At 42.2% G+C, this 24,379-nt stretch overlaps 1 protein-coding gene across 6 annotated transcripts in view; it reads right to left on the bottom strand.

Moving 5' to 3' along the window:
- Positions 1–24,379, bottom strand: part of DENND2B (DENN domain containing 2B) — a 184,687-nt gene that overhangs the window by 7,498 nt on the left and 152,810 nt on the right. For all 6 annotated transcript variants that reach the window (XM_064452672.1, XM_064452671.1, XM_064452668.1 and 3 more), the window contains 2 exons: positions 20,709–20,849; positions 17,577–17,725 (listed from right to left, as the gene is read on the bottom strand). In XM_064452672.1, coding sequence (XP_064308742.1) covers positions 17,577–17,725; positions 20,709–20,849 — 290 coding nt within the window. The remainder of the gene's footprint in view (positions 1–17,576; positions 17,726–20,708; positions 20,850–24,379) is intronic.

A 24,379-nucleotide genomic window follows, 5' to 3' on the forward strand; every position in this document is an offset into this window, starting at 1 on the left:
GGTTTCTCTTCCAGAGCTTTCCCGGGAGCTGGCTGGGGCAAGGCAGCAGCTGAATGCAGCAAGCGGCCATGGGGGTTGCATCTTGCAGTAGGACCCTGCTCTGCTCTGCCAGTGTCACCACGGGTCACACCATCCCCCTCATCAGCACCTTGGCCTGTGCTTTTTAAGGCTCTGAATGCAGTTTTTCAAAATTCAGCCTCAGAAAATCTTTCCCTGTGAGACGTCTCAGGCTGACCCTCATGAAGCACTCGCTCTGAACTTTCAGTCCCCAGAATTGCCCGCTGCCCTTCCTCCTGGACATTGCTCATGCAGAGGGCAGCGGGGCTTCCACACACTGTTACCAAACTCTTGCTTGTACCAAGTGCCTGTGTCTCTTCCATAGCTGGAAAGATTTGTAATTAGAAAGGATACACATCTTTCACTTCAGTGTGAGGTTTTTACATTTTGTAAGGTCAAATTCAGAGGTGATGGATATAAGGGAACCCCCAGTTTAAATCTCTAAAATACGGTTCAGATCCTTTTAAAAGGGTATTATTCATGAGAAGCATGTTTGGTAAATTAAAAAGAACGTCCTACCCTCGGGAACCAAGTCTACTCCAGTTTTTCCTTTCAAGATATGCAACTGACACACTGTCCTACTGTTTATGAGAAATAAGAAGTACGCTAAGATGATTTCTTTTCTTTAAGGTGTGAGAAGCACGCAAAGTAAACCAACAGAATAGTCAAAGAAATTAGATTTTCAGAACGTTTTCAGTTTTCATAGTCCAAGCCACTTTTGGTAATACAGAGAGCCGGTTTTGAGAGTGGGCTTTTTCATTTGGTCTGTGCAGTTTTACAGGAATGCTGTATAATGTTCTAGCTGTCGTCCTACTGGAAAACACTTCTTATATTACCCATATGCAGGTAATTTTATACATGGGCACAAGAAACCAAACTGTTGTATGAGTCACACACTAACGAGGAACATAAAACATCACCTACTTCAGAGGGGAAGCGTTACCAGAGTCGTGCGCAAGTGGGAGACGCTCTATGATGATCCCAGGGCTCCAGCCGCACCCATACAGCACGGGGCCAGCTGTGCCCGGGGTCCCAGCCCTACACCACTGAACTCATCCCGTTACCCTGTATTCATTCCAATAATTTGCATTTCGCTAAAACAAAATTAGTGACCTATTTCTAGAAAAACACTGAGTTTCAACTGATTTCAAAACACAGGCAATCCACCACTTCTTCCAGATTTTTTTCCATGGTTATCATCTTGTTAAAAATTATTTGGAATTTGCCTAAGTTTTGGTTCTTCCTGTGCCTTTTATTCACTAGATTAAAAAAAAAACCTTCAGTGTTTGACCTTGTCCTCGTGAAAGTATTAATATGAGTTTCTACAGTCTTACTGAGACATTCTTAATCACTAATTTCTGACATTTACACTATAAGCCTATCAATAATTATAAGAAATTAGAAACATTTTTCCTTTACATTTACCAATATGCCACTTGATAAATCTTTTGAAATATGGGAAGGCTGCATTATCATTAAAACACCTCTTGAAGAGATCTTTATCATGTGAACAAAAGATGACAATGCTTCTTTCCCATTCAACATCAATATCTCTTCCTCTAGGCTATTTTGTTTTCCAAATAATTTTTTCATGATAGCCCATAGAAACTTTTCCTTATCGCATACTGGGCTGCAGAGGCACAAGGCTCAGACTAAGAGCCGAGGCACAGGAATTTCAGACACTACCATGACTCAGCCAAATTGTGACTGCTTGCGAACATGGTTTAGGCCCATGTCAAAAGCAAATTAACAAGACTTAACTTTGATGTTAAAAGAACATTTAGTCCTTTAGGTAGGAGGACATCTTCTATCAAATTTTGGGTTGGTCAACCAACAAATAACCCCAAGTCTAGGGTATATTAATATCTAATCACAGCACAATTACCATATTCTGAGAAACACACATTGTCTGCTGTGGAGCAGTGAATGGACACTGCCCTGGCTGTGGGTAGCACTGCCGATGTAGATGCTAGTGCTGGATGCATCTGCTTCAGAGAACCATGGCTCATTGTATACTGCAAGTCACCAACTCACATAAAATGTTAAAGTCATACTCACTTACGCATACTACTCACATTGGAAATATTCCACAGATACACTGGATAATTCCCTTTTTTCTGTAATAGCCAAAAGTTATATTCTATCTTCCCTCTCTACCGTGTACAATATCTCACTGACCCAAGGGAGCCTCACACCCTGAGCATCTCCTAAGTTCAGGACTAAGCCTCTAGCAGAGACAAACATTTGCTGGCAAGACTCCGTGATCCTACCTTGCTACTGTCGTGCATCTCCACCGTCACTTTGGCATTTACATTGAAGGAGGGGAAGGTGAGAATATCCCTTCCCCTTCCTCCTCCTCTCCCAAGGGACAGACAAGTTTACTCAGCCAGGAAGTGAGGCCAAGCCACACAGTGGCTCCTTCACCCCAGGGCTGGTGCCAGCTCTGTACGATGCTGACACTCTGGACCATGCACAGGACTGGGACAGATTGTCAGAATCTGGTCCCTCCACTTCCTCGGATGGAGAAATGTAGCCAAAAATATAAATTCACGAAGAAGTGTTTCTACTGCCCGTGTTTACTTTTCCACAGCCTGTCAATGTTTCTCATTTCTCCCTGCTGGTTTAATTATGTCCACATTTGCTGAACTCGTTCATCTGCTCTATTAATGCATACATGCTCCAGCCCACAACTGCTCTGGGACTAAGTTACCTCTTTGACCCCTGTCCTCTCGTTTGCTCAGGAGAGTTTCCTCACACTAGAGGTTGGAATCTAGAGGCTCCATCCTTCCCAGGTGTAATACCTCAACTCAGATGAGTATTACACAGCCACGTGCTTTGCCACAGGCCACAGCTGTGCTCTTCACTGATAGCTCCTACCCTTGTGCCATTGATAAAGTGTGTAGCAAAACCATATGCCTGACACTTCCTTCCTACACCCTTCAGTGCCTCCCCAGGTCCTGGATTAACTCTGGTCTCTAAGAGAGAGAAGTCTGTGACAGTGGTCTGAGAGGTTTGCAGAAGACTCTGTAAAAGACTCTGGGAAAAGGCTACAGGGCTGAGGATTCAGCCCATCTCCCCTCCAGCACACATGGAGTGCAGAGGTGGAGAAGGACAAAGCAGAAATGCTTGAAAAGCATAAGGTAAAGAGAAAACAGAAATAGAAATTGTAGCAGACTGCTACAGTTTGGATGAAAGATGGAGTGCATGTAGGATTGCTGTTACTGTGCAGGCAGTAATCTGGAGCAGAACTATGCTGTGCCAGATACAATAAACACCTAAGCTCTGAAAAAAAAAAATAAAAGTTTCTTTGGATGGATAAGAATAAATAATAGCAGCACTTTTATTCAAGGTGGATAAGACTAAGTAATAGCATCAGGGACAAAACAGAAATGAAAACATATCACTATTGTAAGTGACAGTCTCCATACCCCAGCTGTCTCTCTGTAATCAGCTCCTGCAGTATTCCTGCAGAAGGTCAGCTTCCAAAGCAAGTCCTTGAGGATACCTGGCCTGTCAGAAGAGCTGGCTGACAACAGGGAGATACTACCACTTTCTCCCTGCTCCACAATGTGGGTGCTCAGCTCCAACATCCCCTTGACTCCCAGGCACCCTTCTGAGGCTGTGTGCACCCAGAGCCCCAGACGAATGGCTTGTGCTTCACTCCCGGAGCTGCTGTGCTGTGAGGGCACGTGTTTCGTTAACACAGATACCGCCAGCTACTCACCAAACAGAGCAGGGAGGAGTAAAATGAGAATTCAGGAAAGTCTTTGATACAATGGTGCAGGACATCTCTAGGTTTTCTAGACAGTGTGAAAGTGTCAGACATGATAGTGTTTCTTCCCATGCGGAATTATTGCTGATTGTTTCTCTGTTACCACTCTAGGACATTTAAAAGGCAAAAAAAATCTTCAACTATTCTCTTTTGACTCAAACCAAAGAAATTACATGTTTTTGCAGCTTTTTAGCAAGAAGACCTGCCCCGTGAACATTTCAAAATAAAATCACATGAGTCATTGCTAGAGGAAAAGAGATCATGGCAATGGAACCATCTGACTGCACAGCCGCAGCCCCAAGTTGAGGAATGTGCAAGTACACGCACTCAGGAACAACAGGCACATTCAGAGGCACAGCATCGGATGCAGAGAGGGTGGGGAGGGGGCTGGGGCAGAAGACGACTGCAGGAAGCAAATGGGATAATCTTCTCACCAGGAACAACATGAAGCAATAAATACTTTTGTGCTTGTAAACTAATACTGAAGCAAAGCTGATATGGAGATTATTCTGAGAAGCGAAGCTGTCACGGGTAACATCACTGCTGATTAGGGATTAAAGGATACCTTTGTGTGTTCATGTATAAGGACTGCAATTACTGTTGGGTTTGGAAGACCTGTGTATTTGCAGGATTGCTTTCATTTGTAAGGCACTGTTTTCACATGATCAGGATTAAAATGTAACTTGTTTTCACTGACATTTTTAAGCTTGTGTGTCTGCCTCTGGATAACTTTTGTTTTCCAATTTTAGGCAAAATTATGTAGAATCATAAAGTAATTCAGGTGGGAAGAGGCCTTAGGAAGCCAGTTGATCCAACCCCCTGCTTGGCATCAGATCAGTTTGCTTCCAAAGCCAGATAGAAAAAATATGTTATTTTGTTATATAAAACATCTTTGCTGCACTTTTCTGTGAAAGGGTGGCAGGCTCTCATGGCAAGGACTTGAAGAGTGGCAGGAGGGGGTGGCCTGTGTGCCAAGGACATCTACTAGTGATGTCTACACTTGCTCTGATTTGATTATGTTAGAAGCCGTCTTAAAAGAATAATTCTGTGTACCCTAAAAAGAGACTTACTTAGCTACTGATTTCTTCAGGATAAATTGTTCGCGCTAAGCAGCACCTTCCTTTCCATTGTAGCCCAAGGCTCCAGAAAAATGGGAGGCTCAGCTTAGAGAGGAAGATCATCTTCATCTTGCGGGGAACCCTAGGAAAGGGAAGGGAAGGAAGGGGAGGAGGCAGAATTAAATGCAGAGGGGTAAAAATAAAACCTGTGAGGCAGAACTGGGAGGGGAGGAAGAAAAAATCAGTGTGGCAAGCAGGTGAAAAGGAAACATGAACTGAGGGCAAAGAGACTGGGATGCAAAACTAAGGGACAAGACAGTGACTAGCTGGGCTGAATGACTCAAGGATGAGGGAAAACAATTTAATATGAACATGGATAAAGCTCTGTCACACACATGTGGCCAAATTTTTATGTCCCTGTGAAACTTGTTCCTCCCAGTTGCTGTAGGCAGATGGAAGGACTGCAAGCCTGTCTGATGCCAATTACCGATCCTTGTTCAGTACCAGAGTTGCCAAGAGGGGCTGCAGCTGCAGGAGGGAAGGTCAGACACTGGTGTAGCTGAAAGTGTGTGACAGAGGCTTGAAGCCCACTCGTGGGACAGATGTAAAGCAAATACAACCAGTGCTCATACACTTCAGCCACTTCTGTGCTGCTTCCCCCTTGCCCCACTATGCACAGCCTGCTGATAAGCAGGCAGACACAAATCCACAGTTTCCATCAGGAATAACTTTCATACTGAAAGAAACAAGTTTCCTCCAAAGGCTATATTTACCTGTATGCGAGAGACAGAAGATTATAGTCAAAACAAACACCAGAATTTGTGCTCAGCTTATTGCTGTGTGACCCAAATTAATTCTAATACAGTAATTCATCTGGACACCGATAGAAAAATTAATGTTAATGATTACAGAGCAGCAGGAGTTATAGTCAGTTCATGCCTGGCTTCACCAATTAAAACGAAGCACGAGTGGACAGGCAAAATACTGTTCTAGGCTTTGATTCAGTGAAGTATTGTAGCATAAGTTTCAGCCTTAATTTACTTTCATTGTGCTGGAATCCTTTGCTGAAATGAAGCCTCAAATACCTTTTGTTTTTCCACTTCTATTTTAATCAGATCAGCCTGCAAGTACACACATAAGATGCAATAGCCCCTTTGAACCATGAGTACTCGGACTGCTGTGGAAAAGAGTGCTGTCTAAACGGTTGTAAAGTCAGCTTCTCTCATCAGCCACTTAAGTTCCAGCTTCTGAAATTTGAACAATTTTTTACTTTTATAGAACACCTTCAGGGTAAAAGCAAACTACAGAGAATCCTTCAAGTCTTTATAAGGTGGTTTGGAAGTCGACTCTGTAATTTTTTAAGCTATTAAATAATTAAAATTTAATTTTAATATATTATTAACATATTTATTAACTTTTAGTAATGCAAATTACTTTTTAATTAAATAATTAGATTTCCACCTCCTGGACTGAGAATCCCCTGTGGCAGAATCTTTCTGTAAAGGCCCCACCTCTGTGTAGGGGTTCACAGGGAGGAGGACTTCTCTGCTGCTGCTGAGGTACCTCTCCTCACCTGATATTCACGTAAATCTGTGAAAACCTGGCTAGCTGCAGGAAGCTCAGGTCGGAGTGGTTGATATGTGACTTGAAAGAGGGTTCTGAACTTTCTGAAGTTCTTGCTACTAAATCTGACCTTTCTCTAGAACAGTCAGTGAGATGTTTAAAATCAAAGTAGTGGGTGCATACTACATGGAATATTGAGTGAGTTTAGGCTGTAAAAGCCAGAGTAATATTTTGCATTGTGATTTATTTTTTAAAGCAAACACTTAAGTAAGAGGTAAACTAAGAGTCATGACATGAGATCTTTAGTAGTTGGCCTAAAGTATGCAGCTAATACTGTATCTCTGGTCAATAGCCAACATCATTCTTTTCAGGAAATATGGGCAAATCTGTATGTGCGTATTTTAGATTACTACAAGGATCATAGTGATCCAAGTCCATTTGTGCCAACTCAAAAGCAGCATCCAGTTCTGAACATTTCCTAACAATCATTACACACACTACAACAAATATTGCTACAGTCGATCTCTGCAACTGGGTAAAGAGCTCTCTAAAGCACAAATGAGAGATCTCCCCTGTCTGTTATGGACTGCAACATATATTACCCAGTCTTAGCAGTGAGCTAATGACTCACTCTTAGTCCAGAATCAGGTGAAAATCCCTCACTCTGCACAGGAGCTTGACAAAGGAAAAATATTATTAAAGAGTTGAATGTTTCCCGGGGTGAGTGACTGATATAGCAAACCGGGAGCACTGCTATGCACCTTGCCCATCAGCCACCAGGGTCTATCCGCTGCTTCCTCGCCTCCCAAGCCAGGCTTCCACCGCGTGGCAATCAGCAGCCTGATGCAGAAGTGAGAACCTAACCGTGCTTTTGCCAGGGGTGAAAAGCAGAGTCATGTCACGGTGGCTCCTCTAATTTGAATGCTGACACATTTGCTGCAAGTGAGCTTTGTGAGTGCAAACAAGGCCTCAGCGATAACACTGGCAGGGAGAGGGGGGCACAGATTGTGGAGGAAATGCATATTTTCCACATCACGTCAGCCCAATTATCAGTTATCGTCCTTTGCAGAATCTTTTTAACTGTGCCTACTTACAAGAGTGTAGCTACTTAACCCTCACACGCCTCAAATGGTGGGTTTTTCCCCCGTGAAAACAAGCCAAACCCAAACCTTGTTTTGCAAGAAATTAGTCACACTTCAGGTTTTATCTGGTGCTTTCTACAGTGCAGTCTGGGAAAAGCCAAGGTTGTAAAATTCTCATAAAGGAATCACAATATGGCCTCACCTATCTGGTGAAAGCAGTGCTGCAGTTCCTTATCAGTGGGCACCCGTGATGCAGGTAATTTTGGGACACACTCCAGTGACTACTGAAGATGAGTTACAGACAGCTCAGGCACCAATTCCTCTGTGCTATGGATGATTCCAGGTAGGAGTTTTTTATCATAAACACAGTGGTTACAATCCAGTTTCTGGACTTGTGTTCTCTGACTTTAATTCATGGAGCCATGGTTTGCCACGCTGCTGTGTCAACAAGTACAGTTCATGAAGCAGACTTGCCCAACAGTTTGCGTCATTGTCTGTGTCTTTTTTCTGGTCCCTCCTTACCATATTTTACAGAAAATTAAGTTGGCAACGTCTTCATCCATGAACTCTTCTCTGATCACATCCCCTTTAGCTTAAGCTTGCAACATCCTCTCTTCTCTTGTGCTATCTTATCCTATCAGTATGGTTGCATCAGCAGCCTCACTGTAATTACCCTAGCACATCCCCACAGCACATTACAAGTATACCAGGCAATGTGGAGCAGAAGGGGCCTGTCACAGTGCTTGCCTGTCCTTTCATTGCTCCTCCATGAAAGTTTGTTCAGAAGCACGCGGACACAAAAGCTTTTCTGTCACTGTAGATGTCCCATCATACCAGAACAGAGAGCATCACAGAACTTCAGGTCATACTTTGATACATGAGACACTGTGCTAAGATACATGCTAAGAACAAGGAACTTAAATTTTAGTCTTTTCTAAGATGACAACAAAGAGACCAAAGGTTATACCTGTGGTGCTCCTGGCAGCCCATGTTTTTATGCAGGAGGGCTGCTGCAGCAATCTGTACCCAACTGCAGTTTACGATCAATGGCTTAAGAAATGAGCGGGTATGTTACAATGCCGTAGTGCAGCCAGGAGACAACATCAGGAACAGCCAGCACTGTAGCTGTCTGCTCTGCTGGGATGTAGACTCCTAGCTAAACAGAGATGGACTGAAATACGATGTGGTCTCAAGGATTCATATTTTAAAGCCACTGGATTTGCCAGTCAGTTAAAGTAATTCAGATTTTCAGTATTTCATGATTACACAACCTGTTAGGGGATATTATCAAGGAAGAAGTAAGTGTGGAGTTCATTTTGACTATACAGGAGGCTTTCTTTTTGTTTTTCATCCAAAGTTACCATAACTTTACACAAATTAGTAAACTATTTTACTTCATTAAGAGCTGCACTTTCAGAATCCAGCTCCCACCTCCTGAACACCTGAGTGACAGACAGTATGAGGTCCCACAGATAACCTGCAAAGCACAACCCTGGCTCATGGCACAGACCAAAGTTGCATCACATGGAGCTGAGAGCTGCAGACCAGAGAATACGCTGTCAGGAGAGCTCTCTCTCTCTTGGAGAATAGCTTTTATGTACTTAATTTAAAAGAAAGCAGAGAAAAGTTGATTAAAGGGGAATGTGGTCTTAACAAAGGCATTATTTTTTGCTCCCATAATACTTGCACATAAGAGAAACACATGAGAGCCCCTGGAGAAAGAGATATGCAAAGTGTCCTTCAGAACAAGGATTTGGCTTTTCAAGCAACTGGCATTCAACCATACTTCCCACAAACCTAAAGCAAACGGGATTTTTGGCAAAAAGTCACTGCTTCGACACATCAGCCACCTGCCCAAACTTTGTCAGGTGGTTATAAGAAAAAAACCCAACATTTCAAAGTGGAAAGTTATCCTCAGTGCCCACAAAGTTATCCAGTCCCTTCCTGCAGTACAGTTTCTTAGCAAAATCCATAACAAAAGTGGTTCTGGCCCAGGTGCTCCAAAGGAGTGTTAACTACTTGTTCTTTCCACACTGGGACCTTTGCTCCCACCACTCCTTGTTAATGTTCACACTGGTTGTTTCAAATTTGCAGGCAATCATTGTACTATTAACAACATGACAGCTGTAAAGTAGATGAAGAATTTTTCTAGGTAGTAACAAAGAAGGAGAAAAACAATCCCAGCCCCTTAATCCTTCTTGTTCAAAAGCTGAAAAGAGGGAATCTGTCTAAATCCCCTTGCATGGAGCTAGAAGCTGAGTTGGGAAAATGTTGCAATTTACTGCCGTATGGTTATTGTGCCAATAAGCAATTCAGAAGAGAATTACCAAACAACATGGTCATCTTCTTATCTCATTCCCTTTCATGGGGAAGGGGAAGGGAGAAAGAATTTTGTTGTGCAAATCATAAGTGGAAAAATGATGATGTCTTCCCACTGTAGAGCATTAGCCAAAGCCTGAAGTGACATGAATAAATACCACTGGACAGGAGGTCAGGAGGAAAGGAGGAAAAGGAAAATCATACAAGCTCTACCCTTCTTGTGATATGGCATATTAAAAATGCCATCAAAGTTTACTGCATATTAAAAATGCCATTATTAGATTGCTTTTCTCCAGGACTGCAGAATCTTAAACAAGCCAGAGACTTAGAAAGTTCATTTTGTTTCTCAGGCTGTTTCTTTTGCCTGACACACATTTTCCTACTGTCCATGTACAGCTCCTCTGTTGGCCTCAGTCATCACACAGTCTGAGTGCCAGAGAAATGTAATCCAAGTGGTAAAAAAAAAAAAAGCAGGTATCTTTTGAGAAAGGGGAATAAAGTGCAAAATTTCTCTCAAAAATCATGAGAGACATCTCTACTAGTTACCTTGAACCACCAATTTCACATCACATTGAACACCTTCAATTCTAGCATTTAAACTGTAAGACAAGGCACTCATCATCTTGCAGGACTGGGCTGCATACAAACATCCTACTCCAAGAAGATTACTAGCTATATTTGGTGGGAAAAAAGAAGTAGAATATCTAGAAATTGCAGCTACATCAGGCCAAATAATCTCATACATTACAGAAGGTTTTAAGGCTTTTTTAGGTATACATGTTTCTACTTAGTGATGCTCCATAGTGCAAGCAGACTGAGAAAAACCAAAGTCTCACAAAAGGAAAGTGATTGCAGCATAGGTAACAGAGACTCAGACTCTAGAGGATGCTTCTTTTATAAAAGATGAAGGGAGCTGCAAGCTGTTGTCCCTTAGGTAAAGCAGGGGTGTTCTGTGGGTTCTAAATCACTCCTCAGCAGGGGCTGATCTGGCTCTCACTGGAGGAGATGGAAACTCTCTGGTTACTTACATGAGAAATGAATATTTTTGCTGTAGAATAAATTCTATCTACTAGGCATGATTACATAGTGGATACAAGGGCTCATTCCTTCCACTGCAGAAATTAGTGGAAGAAATTCTGTAGCTTATATTCAGTGTGTCAGACCAGACAAGCACAAAACCCCTGACACTATTAAGAAAGCACTTCAAGATCTTTGGATAAAAAAAATACCAGAAGAGATGTCAGCCATCCATATACCTCCTGGGTTTAGACATAAGATCTGGGAGCTATTACACATTCCACAGGTACAGTGGCTTGCATCTCTAAACATCTCCTTTTTCAACGCACAACTGATAACTAAAAAGAAAGTTTTCCCTGAGACAAAGAACTGGACTTCTAGCTCAATATAGGGCTGTGCCAGTTGTGACCAAGAAAAGACACAGTTGCGTCTCCTGTAGCCTGTGCTCAGAAATGGTACAGACCAGTTAGAGACTGGCAACAGTAAATTCTCCCTCACAAGCTGGTTTGTGACATTTGTATTTTGTCAAATTTCTCTCACCTTTTTTTTGTGGAGGTTTTTGTGGCAAGGGAAAGTAAAGGAAACCTTTATTACTGGCCAAAGCTGACTGTCTGCTTACTCAGCACACTTTCTTTCTTTGTCCTAACACACGTGCTTTTACCTTTCAAGCTGCAGGTTGGCAGATTTTACAAGTGTTACGGTGTGACAGACTACTGGAAAGGAGCATTCCCAGGCGGCAGGTGAGCCTGATCAGGCCTATCATTGCTGTGATTGGTTTGTAAGAATTAGATCCTACTTTTGTTAATAAAAAACAAACAATAAGGAAATAGGGAATGAGTTTTCACTTTAATAATCTGCCCAAAAGTTTAGCTACTCTTACTTTTCCACTTGACCTTGCTACAGGGCTGAGGAACAATAGTTTACTCTTACAACTAAAACATTGCTGCTTATCTCCTATTTAAATTTGCACAGTTTAACTTGAGCTACAAGATCATGCTATGATTTTGTCTGCTAGGTTAAAGGATCCCTAATTCTGTTTCTCTAGGTAGGCGCTGAGAGAGGGGGACCAGGCTGCCTCTCAACTGCTAACTGTGCTGCTTTCTAGCATGGCCTCACAACTCCCAAAACAACAGATTCAAATATGAGGGCAAGTGTCAAGCTCCCCAAACATCCCAGGCATAACACATACAACCCTAAGCAGTCTCTGTCGTGAGATTAGGGAAATGCAGTTGTTTGTTCTGAAAGCCTTTGCCCTTGAATACAAGTACACTCTGCTCCCCTTTTGCTCCACAAAGTTAACAGAGACATGCCTGTGGGATGACTTCCCCCAGTATTTACATATTTACGCTTCTGTCCTGTATTAGTCAGTGTTTCTGTCTGGAGCCCATAACCTTTGGTCAGGTCTGGGATCCGCCTGGAGTTTCTACAGTTGCACTGGAAGACAGATTCCTCCTGGAAGTCCAGGATACTTAGGGGAGAGGTAGGGAGGTTTTTGTCCTTAATGGGATAAAAGTTTTTTGTCCTTAACAGGATAAAGTCTTCCCACCTCATAGGTGCCTAGCTTCTGCTTGCAACAGCACCTCTTGACTTCATGGGGTGAGCGCTGCAGATGAGGGTTTCAGGAGGCTGCAGCACACCAGGTGACAGATTGCTGGTCTGTGTTGGGCCAGGAGATATGTGCTGGTAGAGGGGCAGAGAAACGTGGAGGGAAAAACTCTCCTTGGGAAGCCAAAGTAATCTGTGGCCACCCCTAAGGGAGGAGTACATTGATGGGCAGGGGCTTTAGCTGCACTGAAGTTCACTGTCATCCAACATTGCCTCGGCCTTATTCCCACAGATCTCCCTTGCCCAAACATAAAAACTTGTGCGTTTATTCACAAATTTACAATATCTCATGAGATATTGTAAATTCAGCTGGCTCACACCTAAGGATAATGCATGACAGACACCTTTCAGTGGCAACACCCCTGAAGTGTGCCCATCCCACTGCTCCTGTTGATCCCTGGCCCCAGCACCCTGCTCTGCCCCTCTCCCAGCACAGAGGCTCCTGGTGTGACCTAGCTAAAGGACCCATCTGGTTTGGAGAAACTCTGCAAATTGTGTAATTCCTATTGTGGCTGGCCCAGCACAGCCTCCTGGGTGAGAGAGAGTGTGGCACAGGGCAGGAGCAAACAAGGGGAGCAGGAGGGAGGATTTCCTGAGCTGGCACCGCCACTTAGAGAAACGCCTGGCTCACCTTCGCCTTGGGGTGCATTTCCAAGTTCACCTATATGGTTTAGCAGCATAAAACCCACTGCTGTCAACAGAGGTTTTTCCCTTGGGGCCCATGCTCCTGCTTCACTTAGAAATAGCTGAAATACCTCATATAAAAACAAAATTCACAAAAATGAAAAGTTATTTTGGCTTTACAAAAGCAGGGACTCTACAGAAGCCTTTCACAGTCCCTAAAGCTTCAGAAAGGCCACTGAAGGGAATATTCTAGGATTTAGATCCACAGTGAAAGACAAGCCTTATCCAAACACTCCCACTGACTCTGGCTGGCGTTGGACTGGACCCACAAGTGAAATGTAAGCAGAATACACTCAGAGTCCTTCACAATATAGTGGATTACAGCAAGCATGGGTTTTATTTAGAAAAAATGGGGTTATAACAAAGTGACATTGAGATGCCCAAGGCCTTTCTTTCCCCTTCTCCAAACGTTCAGGAAAAAAAGCAAAGGACTGTTCTCACACACATGGATACATCACTTCCCCAGCAAATTTGTTTCCCCAGCATAAAACTGAAAGAAACAGAGAAGTATCTTTCTTTCAATGCTTGCTTTCGATTTATTTTTTGTTGCTACCTTTGTGCCTGCAGCAACACCAATGTTCCCTGAGCCCCAGAACCCACTGAGTTTGCATCTGCTGCCTAGCCTTTCAAACCCCAGAGGACTGCACTAGAGAAGCTCTCCCTTTGCAGCTGGCAGTCATGGGATTGTTTCAGAGTTGGGATGAACAGCCAGAATGCTGGGAACATAAATAAGGGCTCCCAGCTGGGATGGTGATTGGAACTGGGATGGGACATACCATCTCAGTTGTGCTTTTAGCAGATGTTTAAGGAATTGGAGCTTTAGGTTACCTCTTTATAAGTTATTATCATTATTCTTCTGAGTTTCTCTATTGTTATCTTTATTTCTCTGTTGTCTTCTTGACTACTCATGGAAAGCAAAATACTGAAAGGTCATTGGCAGATTCAGAGTCATTTTTGAAGGTGAGCAAATAGCCACAGGGAAATCCCAATTCACCCAATTTCAAGCAGAAAAAATATATAAGCAACTTATTGGGGAAAAAAACCCAAACTTAACTGCACGTATCTAACCAAGGCAACCTCACAGTCCTGTCATTCAAAATTTTACTATTGTTTCCTCATTGCTGGTAACATCACTTTCTGTATTGAAAAACAGCAACTTCTTCCGTGCAGAGGACTATAAATTTTCACATTCTGGGCACTATAAGAACCATAAATAACAATTTATTGAATGAATCTCACTTCCCTGGGCATGACTTCCCCAAACTTGTATAATGTGTGAAATAATTTATTGCTTGGAGACCTCTTAAACAGGCAGCCACAAAAGCCCATTACATCTCATTGTTTGAAGCCCAAACTTCAACATCATTTATTTCTAAGCTATTTTTTGGGTACATGCAGAAATCAAACCCTTGTAAAATCTTTTTAATTTCCTGCTCTCATTCTTTGGGCCCACAGACTGGACCTGTAAGGTATTTCACTTCTTTTTTTTTTTCCACATTACTGGTAAACTCCTTCAGTTTCAGCTGTGATGCCCATAAACAAAATTCATGTCAGACAAGGCAAAGCTTCCAAGACAGACAGTTATTAGCTCAAAGCCAGAGTGTTTCATTTTAGACTTCATCCCCATTTAAACCATGAAAACCTCAGTAAGTATTGAATTTAAATCCACTGTCACTTTCTCCAGGCCTTTGTCAGAGGACTCATTATTAGTTTCTATTTTACAGTACCTCCTAGATCCCCATGCTGAGAGGGGCCACACTGTATCAAGTAGAGCTGTGTGCACACACAGAGCAAGAAGTAGTCTCCATCCTGGAGCGTTTAGGATCCCAGACAGACCAGACAAGATAAGAAAGAGGAGCTATGTTTCCAGCATGTGTCATGCAGCAGGTCAGAGGGTTCAGAAGGAGAGCTCAGGGTTCACAAGTCTTAAACCAGGTCCTTATCTACCACATCAGATTTTGTCATACTCTTTTTAAACAAAGCAAAGTATACGTACATAATAAAGGATACATGGGGGTATAATAAAGCATATGAATATAAACATTTTCATAAGAAAGGTTCTGTCCCTTCTTACAGGAGCAACCACAAAACCTCATAAGTTTCTTGGATCCATTCCTTTCTTCTTGGTCCTTTCCTTTCTCAAAGTATGTGCCCCTAACCCAGTAGCTCGCTCTCACAACAGAAACAACAGTTCACCAACAACAGTTCACTGGAGAACAGTTTTTGCAGGCGAGCACAATGTTTGGTTATGTGTTTACCAGAAGGGATCTTTATCACTTCTGGTTTCTGTTGGTCCTGGTGGCCTTTTTCTGTGTGCCAAAAGGGAGAGCAGCAGTGCTTTGCCTGTAAGCAGGACTCTCTTATCCTCTGCTCTGCGGCCTGTAGGACTATCTATCAGGAGAAAGGTAATTGCATGGGCAGCCTGAACTGTTAGCTTCCAGTCAGGCTTGCAACATCTATATGGTTTCCTGGTGAACTCCTGGGTTACCATGAGCCATCAGCATCAGCAGCATGACTGTTTTCTAAGCCAAGCTGCCTTAAGCCTGTCAAAGTAGGTTTAATTGTTGCTTCTTTTCTCTGAACAGTGCCCAGAAGCGTTATATGACATTGGCTATGTCAGCTGTCCCAGAGAAGCATTTCAGGGAATGACTGCTTTCTGTCCCAGCCCTCACAGCTAAGGATGTTTCCTGCAGCAAGCCATCCGTGTGGTACTGTGCCTGCAGTCCACGCATCGAGGCTCACAGTACTTTGCCAAACCAGGTCAACATTACAAAAGGAGTAATTGGGAACTCCAAGGCAGAGCAACAGTTGGCGGCAGCATAGCCCTCATTTTTTCTGTACCATTTCTGTGATTTTCCACTCAAAGCATTGTGCCATTTGAAGAAACACAGACCTGTGTCATTCTGAGTTACAGTCAGACTTGTGGGTGCCACTAATTCTACTAAATTAATGGTAAAATAGAAACAAGACAGATATAATTAAGCATGCTGTAGAAAAAGAGTCAGAAGGATCACACCCACAGTATTTTCAAAAGCCACCTGCCCCAATATTAATGGCGTGACTCGCATATCTACTAAAATACTGCAGAAACCCTGGACTAGCCACATAATTCTCACCAGGAGTTTATGTGAAATTAAGTCATCCCAAATGGTCCTTCAAAATAAAGGTTACTGACAAAGGAAGGGATGAAATAAAATGTTCCTGTTGTTCTAGACAACAAAAATGAGTGCTAAGGAAGTAACTTTATAACCTGAGAAGGGTCTGCAGCTTTAAGAAATTCTCCCCTAAAGGTTGTAAAGCTTTTACTATGCAAAGTATTTTTGCTATTATATACACTGGCGGCCACTAAGTGCAGCTATTTTTTCTGGCAGTCATTCAGAGAAGTTCAGGGCTGATAAAGTGTTTAACAGAGTTTGTTTGGGTAGATCCATCTGTGTTTTTAACCACCCATACAGTCTTTTCTGTCCTTTTAAAAGATGCTGGCTGTTCCTGAGTCCAATAAATTATGATTTTTATTTTCATTTGCCATCTTTTATTATTTATCATGCCACAGCAAAGCAAGTCATTTTTACAATGCCCACACTTTTCTATATGGATTACACAAGCATCTAAAAAAGGGATGATTCTTTGCTGTGAGGCAGGGGTGCAGTCTACACAGAGCTCCCATTTCCTTGGTAGAGGCCATGTGGAGTTGTGACCTGTGGCTCTCAGTCCTTACAACTTGGGGTGAGTTCATGCCTCAGAGGAACCAAGGAGGGGAGGTTGCAATCAGAGGGCAGGGAAGTAAGATGTATGTTGAAAGGATGTAGCAAGGAGCCCAAGATGGAACTTCAGAAAGGAAATGTTTTCAGGTCATGTGAGCACCAGGAAAAATATCCTAACTAGGTGGGTTGGACCATAACAGCATTCTTAACACTCCCACTGGACGGGTTTGGTAGTGCAGGATTTGAAACACAGCCCCATTATAAACTCTGTGTACTGCATGGAGCAAACCAGGTGAACTCTCAGCACCCCACTTCCCTGCCTGGCTGCACTGCATAGCCACAAGATGAGGCACCTCAGTGATGATCTCTGCTACTGTTTATAAGTACTCTGTTCCAAAACCTGACATGAAATATTGCTAGGACTACACTGCTTCAAAACACCATACAAACATTTGCTGATTATGATGCAGGTCAGTATTGGTATCGCCATTTTACAGACATGAAAATAAGACAGAATGAGTGGCTTGTAGCTAGTGACTGCTAGCAAATGTGTGCCCCACTTGATGCAAATAACTTCCATTGATGTAAAAATTATTAAAATCCTACAGTGTGAGGATCCTCACATCTGACAACCATTCTGGACATTTCATAAAGCTTTTTGTATCCAGAGGTGGTGCTGTCCTGAACGTGTGGTTCAGGTCCCTTTGCCACTTACCTGAGCTTATCTGCTACAAAAATCACACGCCTCTCCAACAGGAGAGAAGCAAAGATCCTGATGATCTGACGAACACTGAGGCACTTGAAAAGGCATTCAAAGTCCACATGTTCCAGGCGTGAGTCCATGGGCCGCCGCAGCTCAATGACCTGAACACATCCAACAAACAGCAGTCACCATCACTGGTCAGGGCTGACAGTGCCAGGGGCACCTAGCACTCCAGCCCGGGCCCTCCAGCACCACTCCATGCTTTTCTGTTGAGGGGACACAGAGAACGGTCCCCATCCTCTTTTGCAAATTGAGGCTGGAGGCACAGCACTCCAGAGAAATGGTGTATTACACAATTCACTGTAAAGTCATTCTTCTTCCCAGAATACAGTTGTGTGCATTAAATCTGCTGTCATTTCCCAGGGAAGCATAATTCTGCCTTCTAAACACCCTGTCAGAGACATAAAGCTTGGCTGAGTCAACAGTACGAAGCAAGTAACAAAATGGAAACACCAGAGCCGGAAGCTTACAGGGTTAAAACAGCATAAAGACAAGGTAAATTTGGTTATAAACTTGGCTAGCAATTCAAATTTACATCTAGATAGGAGCTAAGGACTGAATTTAAAGACTGGGCAAAATTTAAACCCAATTGACTTCATTTTCACTCTTCTGTGATGAATAATTCACTAAGTAATGTTTAAAACCTTTTTTGTCATAAAGATATGTACATATATATACTTAACTGGGGAGTCAGGACAAGGTCTTAGATGGTGACTTGTGACATCCCTTTAAAGTTTAATTTTCATACTTCATCCATGACCTCAGGCCCTCTCCTTCCTTTTCTCAAATGCTTTTGCTTGATTCCTTTATTATATCTTCCTTTTACTCTGCAATTGACATGCTCAGATGTGGAACTTGAAGGCAGAGGACAGAAAAAAGAAGATGGAAAAATAACATGAAGAAGAGAGTAACAGGGGGGAGAAAAATATGAAGTGCAAGACAGCAAATGATGAACTACTGAGGAATTTGAGGAAACAGAAGGGAAGGGGGAAAAGTTGGCCAACTTGAAGCTGAGTTAAAATCTCTGAAGACATATTAACAGGAACATATATGCATCTCCTTCTTTCTGTATGTCCAAATATCACCATCACTTTATTGCTTTAGACCACTTTTATGTATTCATGCACATGACACCACATTCCATGAGCATACTGTATGGGTTTAAACTGGAGTAGCCTTTAAAAATTCCTCACAAACACTGTTTTAAGGTTATGATCAAGACCACAGGATACTGGAAACAAAACCAGTTCATATCAGTTTACTTGTAATATTGTTTGTGATCAGTAACACAAGACTGTAAAAAGAAAGTCAGTGTTAGAACAGTATTTGTGTACAGATTTTTTTTTTAAGACTGAAATTCAGAAACATTATGGTGCCAAAGTATTCGACGCCCATCACTCTGCTGTTGCCCCAGACAGCAGTAAGAATCAAACTGCAGAGCAATGGTATACCATTAATACCTCCTTGGGAAATGCTGCTTGCCTGCCTCTTTCTCATATTCCATAAAGGTGCCCACTTCCGTTCCTTAGCATTGGGATTGCAAGCTCAAATCACGTTTATGTGCCAAATCATGAGGAGCTGGTTTTACTGCAAAACATCTGATGCTAAAATCTTGCTGCGGGGTAGGATGCAATGCAAGTTACGGCAGCTTTTACAAATGCCATGGATGTTTTCTGTTGCCTGGCAAAGCCTTCTGCTTCAGTCTGCTCATCACAAAGAAATATACTGTCTACTTCCCAATTAATCATCATCTTTGTTTAGGCCAGAGGAGCCACAATGGAAGGACAAAATCCTGCTCCTAATTAAGCCAGAGCATTCCTTTTAAATAACGAGTTTGTACTAGCATAACAGAGAGCAAAGCTCAGACAGAAAGGGAGTTGTTTGTTTGTTTGTAATTATCAATGTTGTTCTCTGGGAGAGTTCAGAAGCTTGAGCGGAGGATAGAGGAGTTGCAGATCCATGGTTCCTAGATATATTCACATAAAAAAAGCATTATCAGATCTTACCACTGATATGCCAATCAGGCTTTCAGTTTTCCTTTGCTGCTCCAGAAGAAAATGCTTGTGACTTAAACACGTCTTGCAAGTCACTTGGACAAGGAACCCTTTACATTTCATACCAAGTGACATTACAGGCCTACTCTGTTGAAGTTAGTGGCATTACACTTGGAAAAAATATGATTCAATGTAAATATAGTAATAGCACTGTAAAACTAACCCTACAAGTGTAAAATAACCCTAGAGGGGAATTTTTTTCCTGCTTTCACTAACTGGGCCAAATTCTATGCCTATTTGCAGTTGTGCATTTTCTCTATACTCTTTCCCATCTGAATGGAGCTACTGTATATATAAGGACATGCAGAGAGCAGAATTTGACACGGCAAATAGCTAGCAAGCCTAAAGTTACAAAAAAACTTTTTAAGCAAGGCACCAATACTACCATTTTCCAGTAAGGGGTATGTTGTATAATACTAAGCTTCTAACTACTTGAGTGAGGAATAAAAGGAGATTAAATCTATTATATGTGTGTGCACACATGCACAAAAAATTTTATATAACATGCTTTTCCAAATATAGACTATTTCTTTGAGGGCGAATTAAAGGGTATTTATTGTCAAAAAGAGCCATTTAAATGCTGCTGGTCATTCCTCCTACCAAGGCCAGGACCAGCAGTAATGAGGTTTGCAATAACAACCAGCTGCTGAACTGTTCAAGTACAGTCAGCCTGGGAAACTTACACTTGCTTGTTATCAGTGTGATAAAGCCCAGCAACACTGTAGTCCATTAACTACACTAGGCCGGGCATATTAGGACATTTGTGTTGTTTGTGTTTTTTTCTGAAACACAACTTACTAATAAATGTAAAATAACACACACATAACAATAAATCGGCTTATAATGATCAATGGGAACTAGCATTAGCATATTAACACTGGTGCAGCTCCTGCACTACTCATTTTGAGGGTGTGCCACCTCACATGCCTTGCAGTATCCATATGTCTCCTGTTTTTCTTTTGCTGTTTGATATTGGAGTGGGGGGGGGGGGGGGAGGCTTTGTCTTTTAATGTTTGCAGTTGCTTTTTACCTCATTTCCAGCTCCAGGCAGAAAGGTTTTGACTTTGATTGTCTTTCCAGGTGCAGGAAAAGGAGATTCCATCAGACTCCTCATAAATGGATAAACCAAGGCAGCAGATATTCCCCTTCTCCTTTCAACCTCATCCAGGATCTGATCCATTAGTAAGACATAAGAGAGAAAGACACAGAACATGTCAGCACTACATACACTTTTGGAGCATCTTTTGACCTACATGTGCCTAAACACATGGCAGATCTAAGTTTCATTCTCCTCTGCCATGCATTTCTTCACTACCATTAAAGCCACAGTATTCAATCATACTCTAAAAATGACACACGTTTTCCAGTTACAAAATGGAGTCTGTTTGTGAATGCAGTTAACACAGAGACAAGGAAGAAATAACAAATCTGGAAAGGAGAAAGAGGACTCAGCATGGCAAAAAGGATCTATATTGTTGGGATTTTGCCTGAGCAACAGGGTGAGCTGAAGGAGAGAAAGATCAAGACAAATCCTGTGATCACAGGCCAGGTCAGCATCATGTCTCAGTAGTACATCTTGAAATTTGTATTAGGGAAAAACACTTTCTTCTGCCCTGGTCATCTCTTCCATTTCAACTGAGAGGGCAGGAAAAAGCTAGACCAGCAAGAAAAGCAACCCTGCCACGCTATGATACCAGCAGAGGTTCACCATGAAAGAGGTCCTGGAAGAGTCCCAGCCATGGCAGCAGCAGTCATGTCACAGTCTGTGCTGAGCTGGAGCCAACTGCGAGCAGCCTCATGAAGCTCGCCCAGCTGTTTACGCTGGGTGCCTGCATTAAGGTCATTTTCTGTTTGACATGATGCAGAGCAGGCAACCTAGTTTTGAAATAAGCAGATGGAACTTCTTACAGATAGAGACGACTATTATTTTCTTTTCTCTTGGTCACATGGGCCAACATAAATTAGATCACAACTAAGTTTTCCCACATTAGACAGACCATATAGATGATAAACCTAAAGAAGATGAGAAAGCAAGCTTCAAAGCAGTTAGTGGTTTGACCTGAAATGGTGATCTTTTAACCACCACTCAAGAGCAAGAGGCCATACAAGAGTTAGTGAGTCTGAGCCAGGCATTTTCCCTTGTTTCTCTTGGAAATGCTTTTCAATGAAACAGAACATTAAAAGATACTTAAGCACAAGCTGGTGAGTTACAATAATAGCTAGTGATACCAAATGCCAACAGAGGCATTCACTGGTACGTAGTTTCCCCTCCCTATTTGCAACATAGTAAAGACCTATCTAAAGCAAAGCTGACCCTATATACATAGCTTGCATTCCAGTCCATGGAAGTGGCAGATAGCCATAAATGAAGGTATGAATTTCATTCTTGATGCAATTTGCAGCACAACAACTACCCTCACCAAATAAAACCAGCTGCCCAAATGGGAAGTATTAATGAACCAAGGCTATGCCCCAGGTCGCTTAGTGCTCCTGTACACTGCTGGCATGCAGTTGTAATGTGCCCAACACATATCTCCTTTTCTGCAGCCACTATTTGATGCTTTAGGTTGCTGGAGTTGGGGGCCATGTGTGTGTCATATCCCCATCCCAACAACCTTCACAACACAAATGAAAAGGAGCATTTAAACCAAATAAAAGCTGAACAGAGATCTCAGGAGATAAAATGGTCAAAAACATCTGTTGAAACCATGACTAAAGAAACTGGCTGCAAGTAAAGATATCTGTGGTTCTCAAGTCTGTCTTAGCAGTAGGTATTACAACAGTGATCATAAAAGACTTTGAGGGAGATGAAAATAATTCAGGCTATCTGAAACAGAATGATAAAAGAGAGGACTCCTTTTGTTTTTCTGATAAATAATATCCAAGGTTTAATATCTCATGGTCTTTCATCATTTATATTTTTCTGTAAAGACAACTGTTCCTTGTTTTGACTAATTTGGCAAAGTGCACTATCATGATTGTTTTCCTCTCTTTCAAGGGATTTGTCAATTAGGACAGGCCAGGTTCTAGGCTGGAAATAGAGACTGTCTCACTGTTCAAGAAATTCTGTCTCCATCCATACCATATCTGTCTTCAGAACCAACAGGGCTGCTAAGGCTCAAACTCATCCTCCCTCATTTAATAGCTGTTTTGTCCAAACCCTTTCCAGATGTGGGCCTGGCAGTATATGCTAAAGAGCTGTGCTAAATCCAGCCCAGGGCTGGAGTCAGCCCCGCATGCTGCCAAACACCTTGCTCCCACCCTGGCCTGGTACCGTCAGGAGGTGACCAGCGCTCTGTAGACCAGTATCACTGTGGCCAGACTCCAGTGCAATGGGGTCCTTTTGTGGCCCATCCCCCCCATGAGCCCGGTAGTTGAAAAAGACCACAGGTGTGTTACAGCCCCATTCAGGGCCCAATATGGAATTTGGTGGGAGCCTTCCTTTCTGCACAGACCAAGAATTTGAAGCCTGTGTGGCCAAGGCCTGCCTGCCACAATGCCTGGGAACAGCCCCTGCTGAAGCCAGTGAAATTACACTCACCCGTCAACCTTGGGTTCACTCTGTCTGGATGATCAGATGATTTTTTTCAAGTTACAGACTGAACTGGGAAAGCAGATTACTTGCAATTTTGTTGCAATGACCTTCCTTGTCTGACTTTATACCTCAGCTGCAGAGATACTTGGTTGTAATGAGGATACTTATATTTTTTATTTTTTGCCTTTTTTTCCCTCTCCCAAGTTTTCCTTAGGAAATTAGTGCACTATCAAAATTAGATGAAAACATAAAAGCAAATAAAGAGCCTCAGGATGTCTCTCCATACCAGAAGTTTGGTGAGCTGTGTTATCCTCCCAGAGCAATGCATTCCACTTCACTCACAGATATCTGTGTTTAGATATATATTATGTCTAAGAGACACTGTTATAAATCCTTGATTTCATAGCTTTATGAAAGACGTCAGAAGCAGAATTGCAATTCACTATTGAAACCCAATTGCTTTTTTCACACAAGATTTGTGTTAAACAAAGTTTTATCTAGAAAAGCTTGAAACCTGCTTGGAAGAGAACATTCTGTAGGGTTGTTAGATCATATGAACAATATAAATGCTTCAGTAATTTACATATCCTTTTCAACTTTATTCCTATACAAAGGAACAAGTAAAATCTGTGAGATTTCCCATATCTGAAGTGAAAATCTCTGTCAAATTAAAACAACATTTCTATAAACACTGTATCAAAATTGGAAAAGGGGAAGGCAGCCATTTGAGATTAGACATATCATTGTTCTCCACAGATCACCAGCAAATCCTATATGATACTGTGAGGTGCTCACTGGATTTTGCAGGGCATGCTCTCAGAGGACCAGGAGGCCCTAACTGGCAGCTAGAGAGATATTTCAAATGTTAATCAACAAAAATGTTATTAACAGTTATTTTTAATAACCTTTTGTCTTACAAAAGAAGAACACTTGTGACTCTGGAGCTGACTGACAGTTAACTGTTTCCATGGCTATTCAATCCCTCAGGTTAGCTGCAATGCCCTGCTTATTGTCTCAAAACTCTTGGGTCAAGAAAGGTATTACCTAGGTACACCACATCAGCATACAGTGCAGCTTTGGATTCATTAATGTGGAGGCCAATTAAAAGATTATCCATGCTTTCCTAGCCTCCTGGGATAAAAAACAATGTCAATAGAGTTAAGCAT

This window comes from Phalacrocorax carbo, chromosome 5, assembly GCF_963921805.1.
Source record: "Phalacrocorax carbo chromosome 5, bPhaCar2.1, whole genome shotgun sequence".
Lineage (NCBI taxonomy): Eukaryota > Metazoa > Chordata > Aves > Suliformes > Phalacrocoracidae > Phalacrocorax > Phalacrocorax carbo.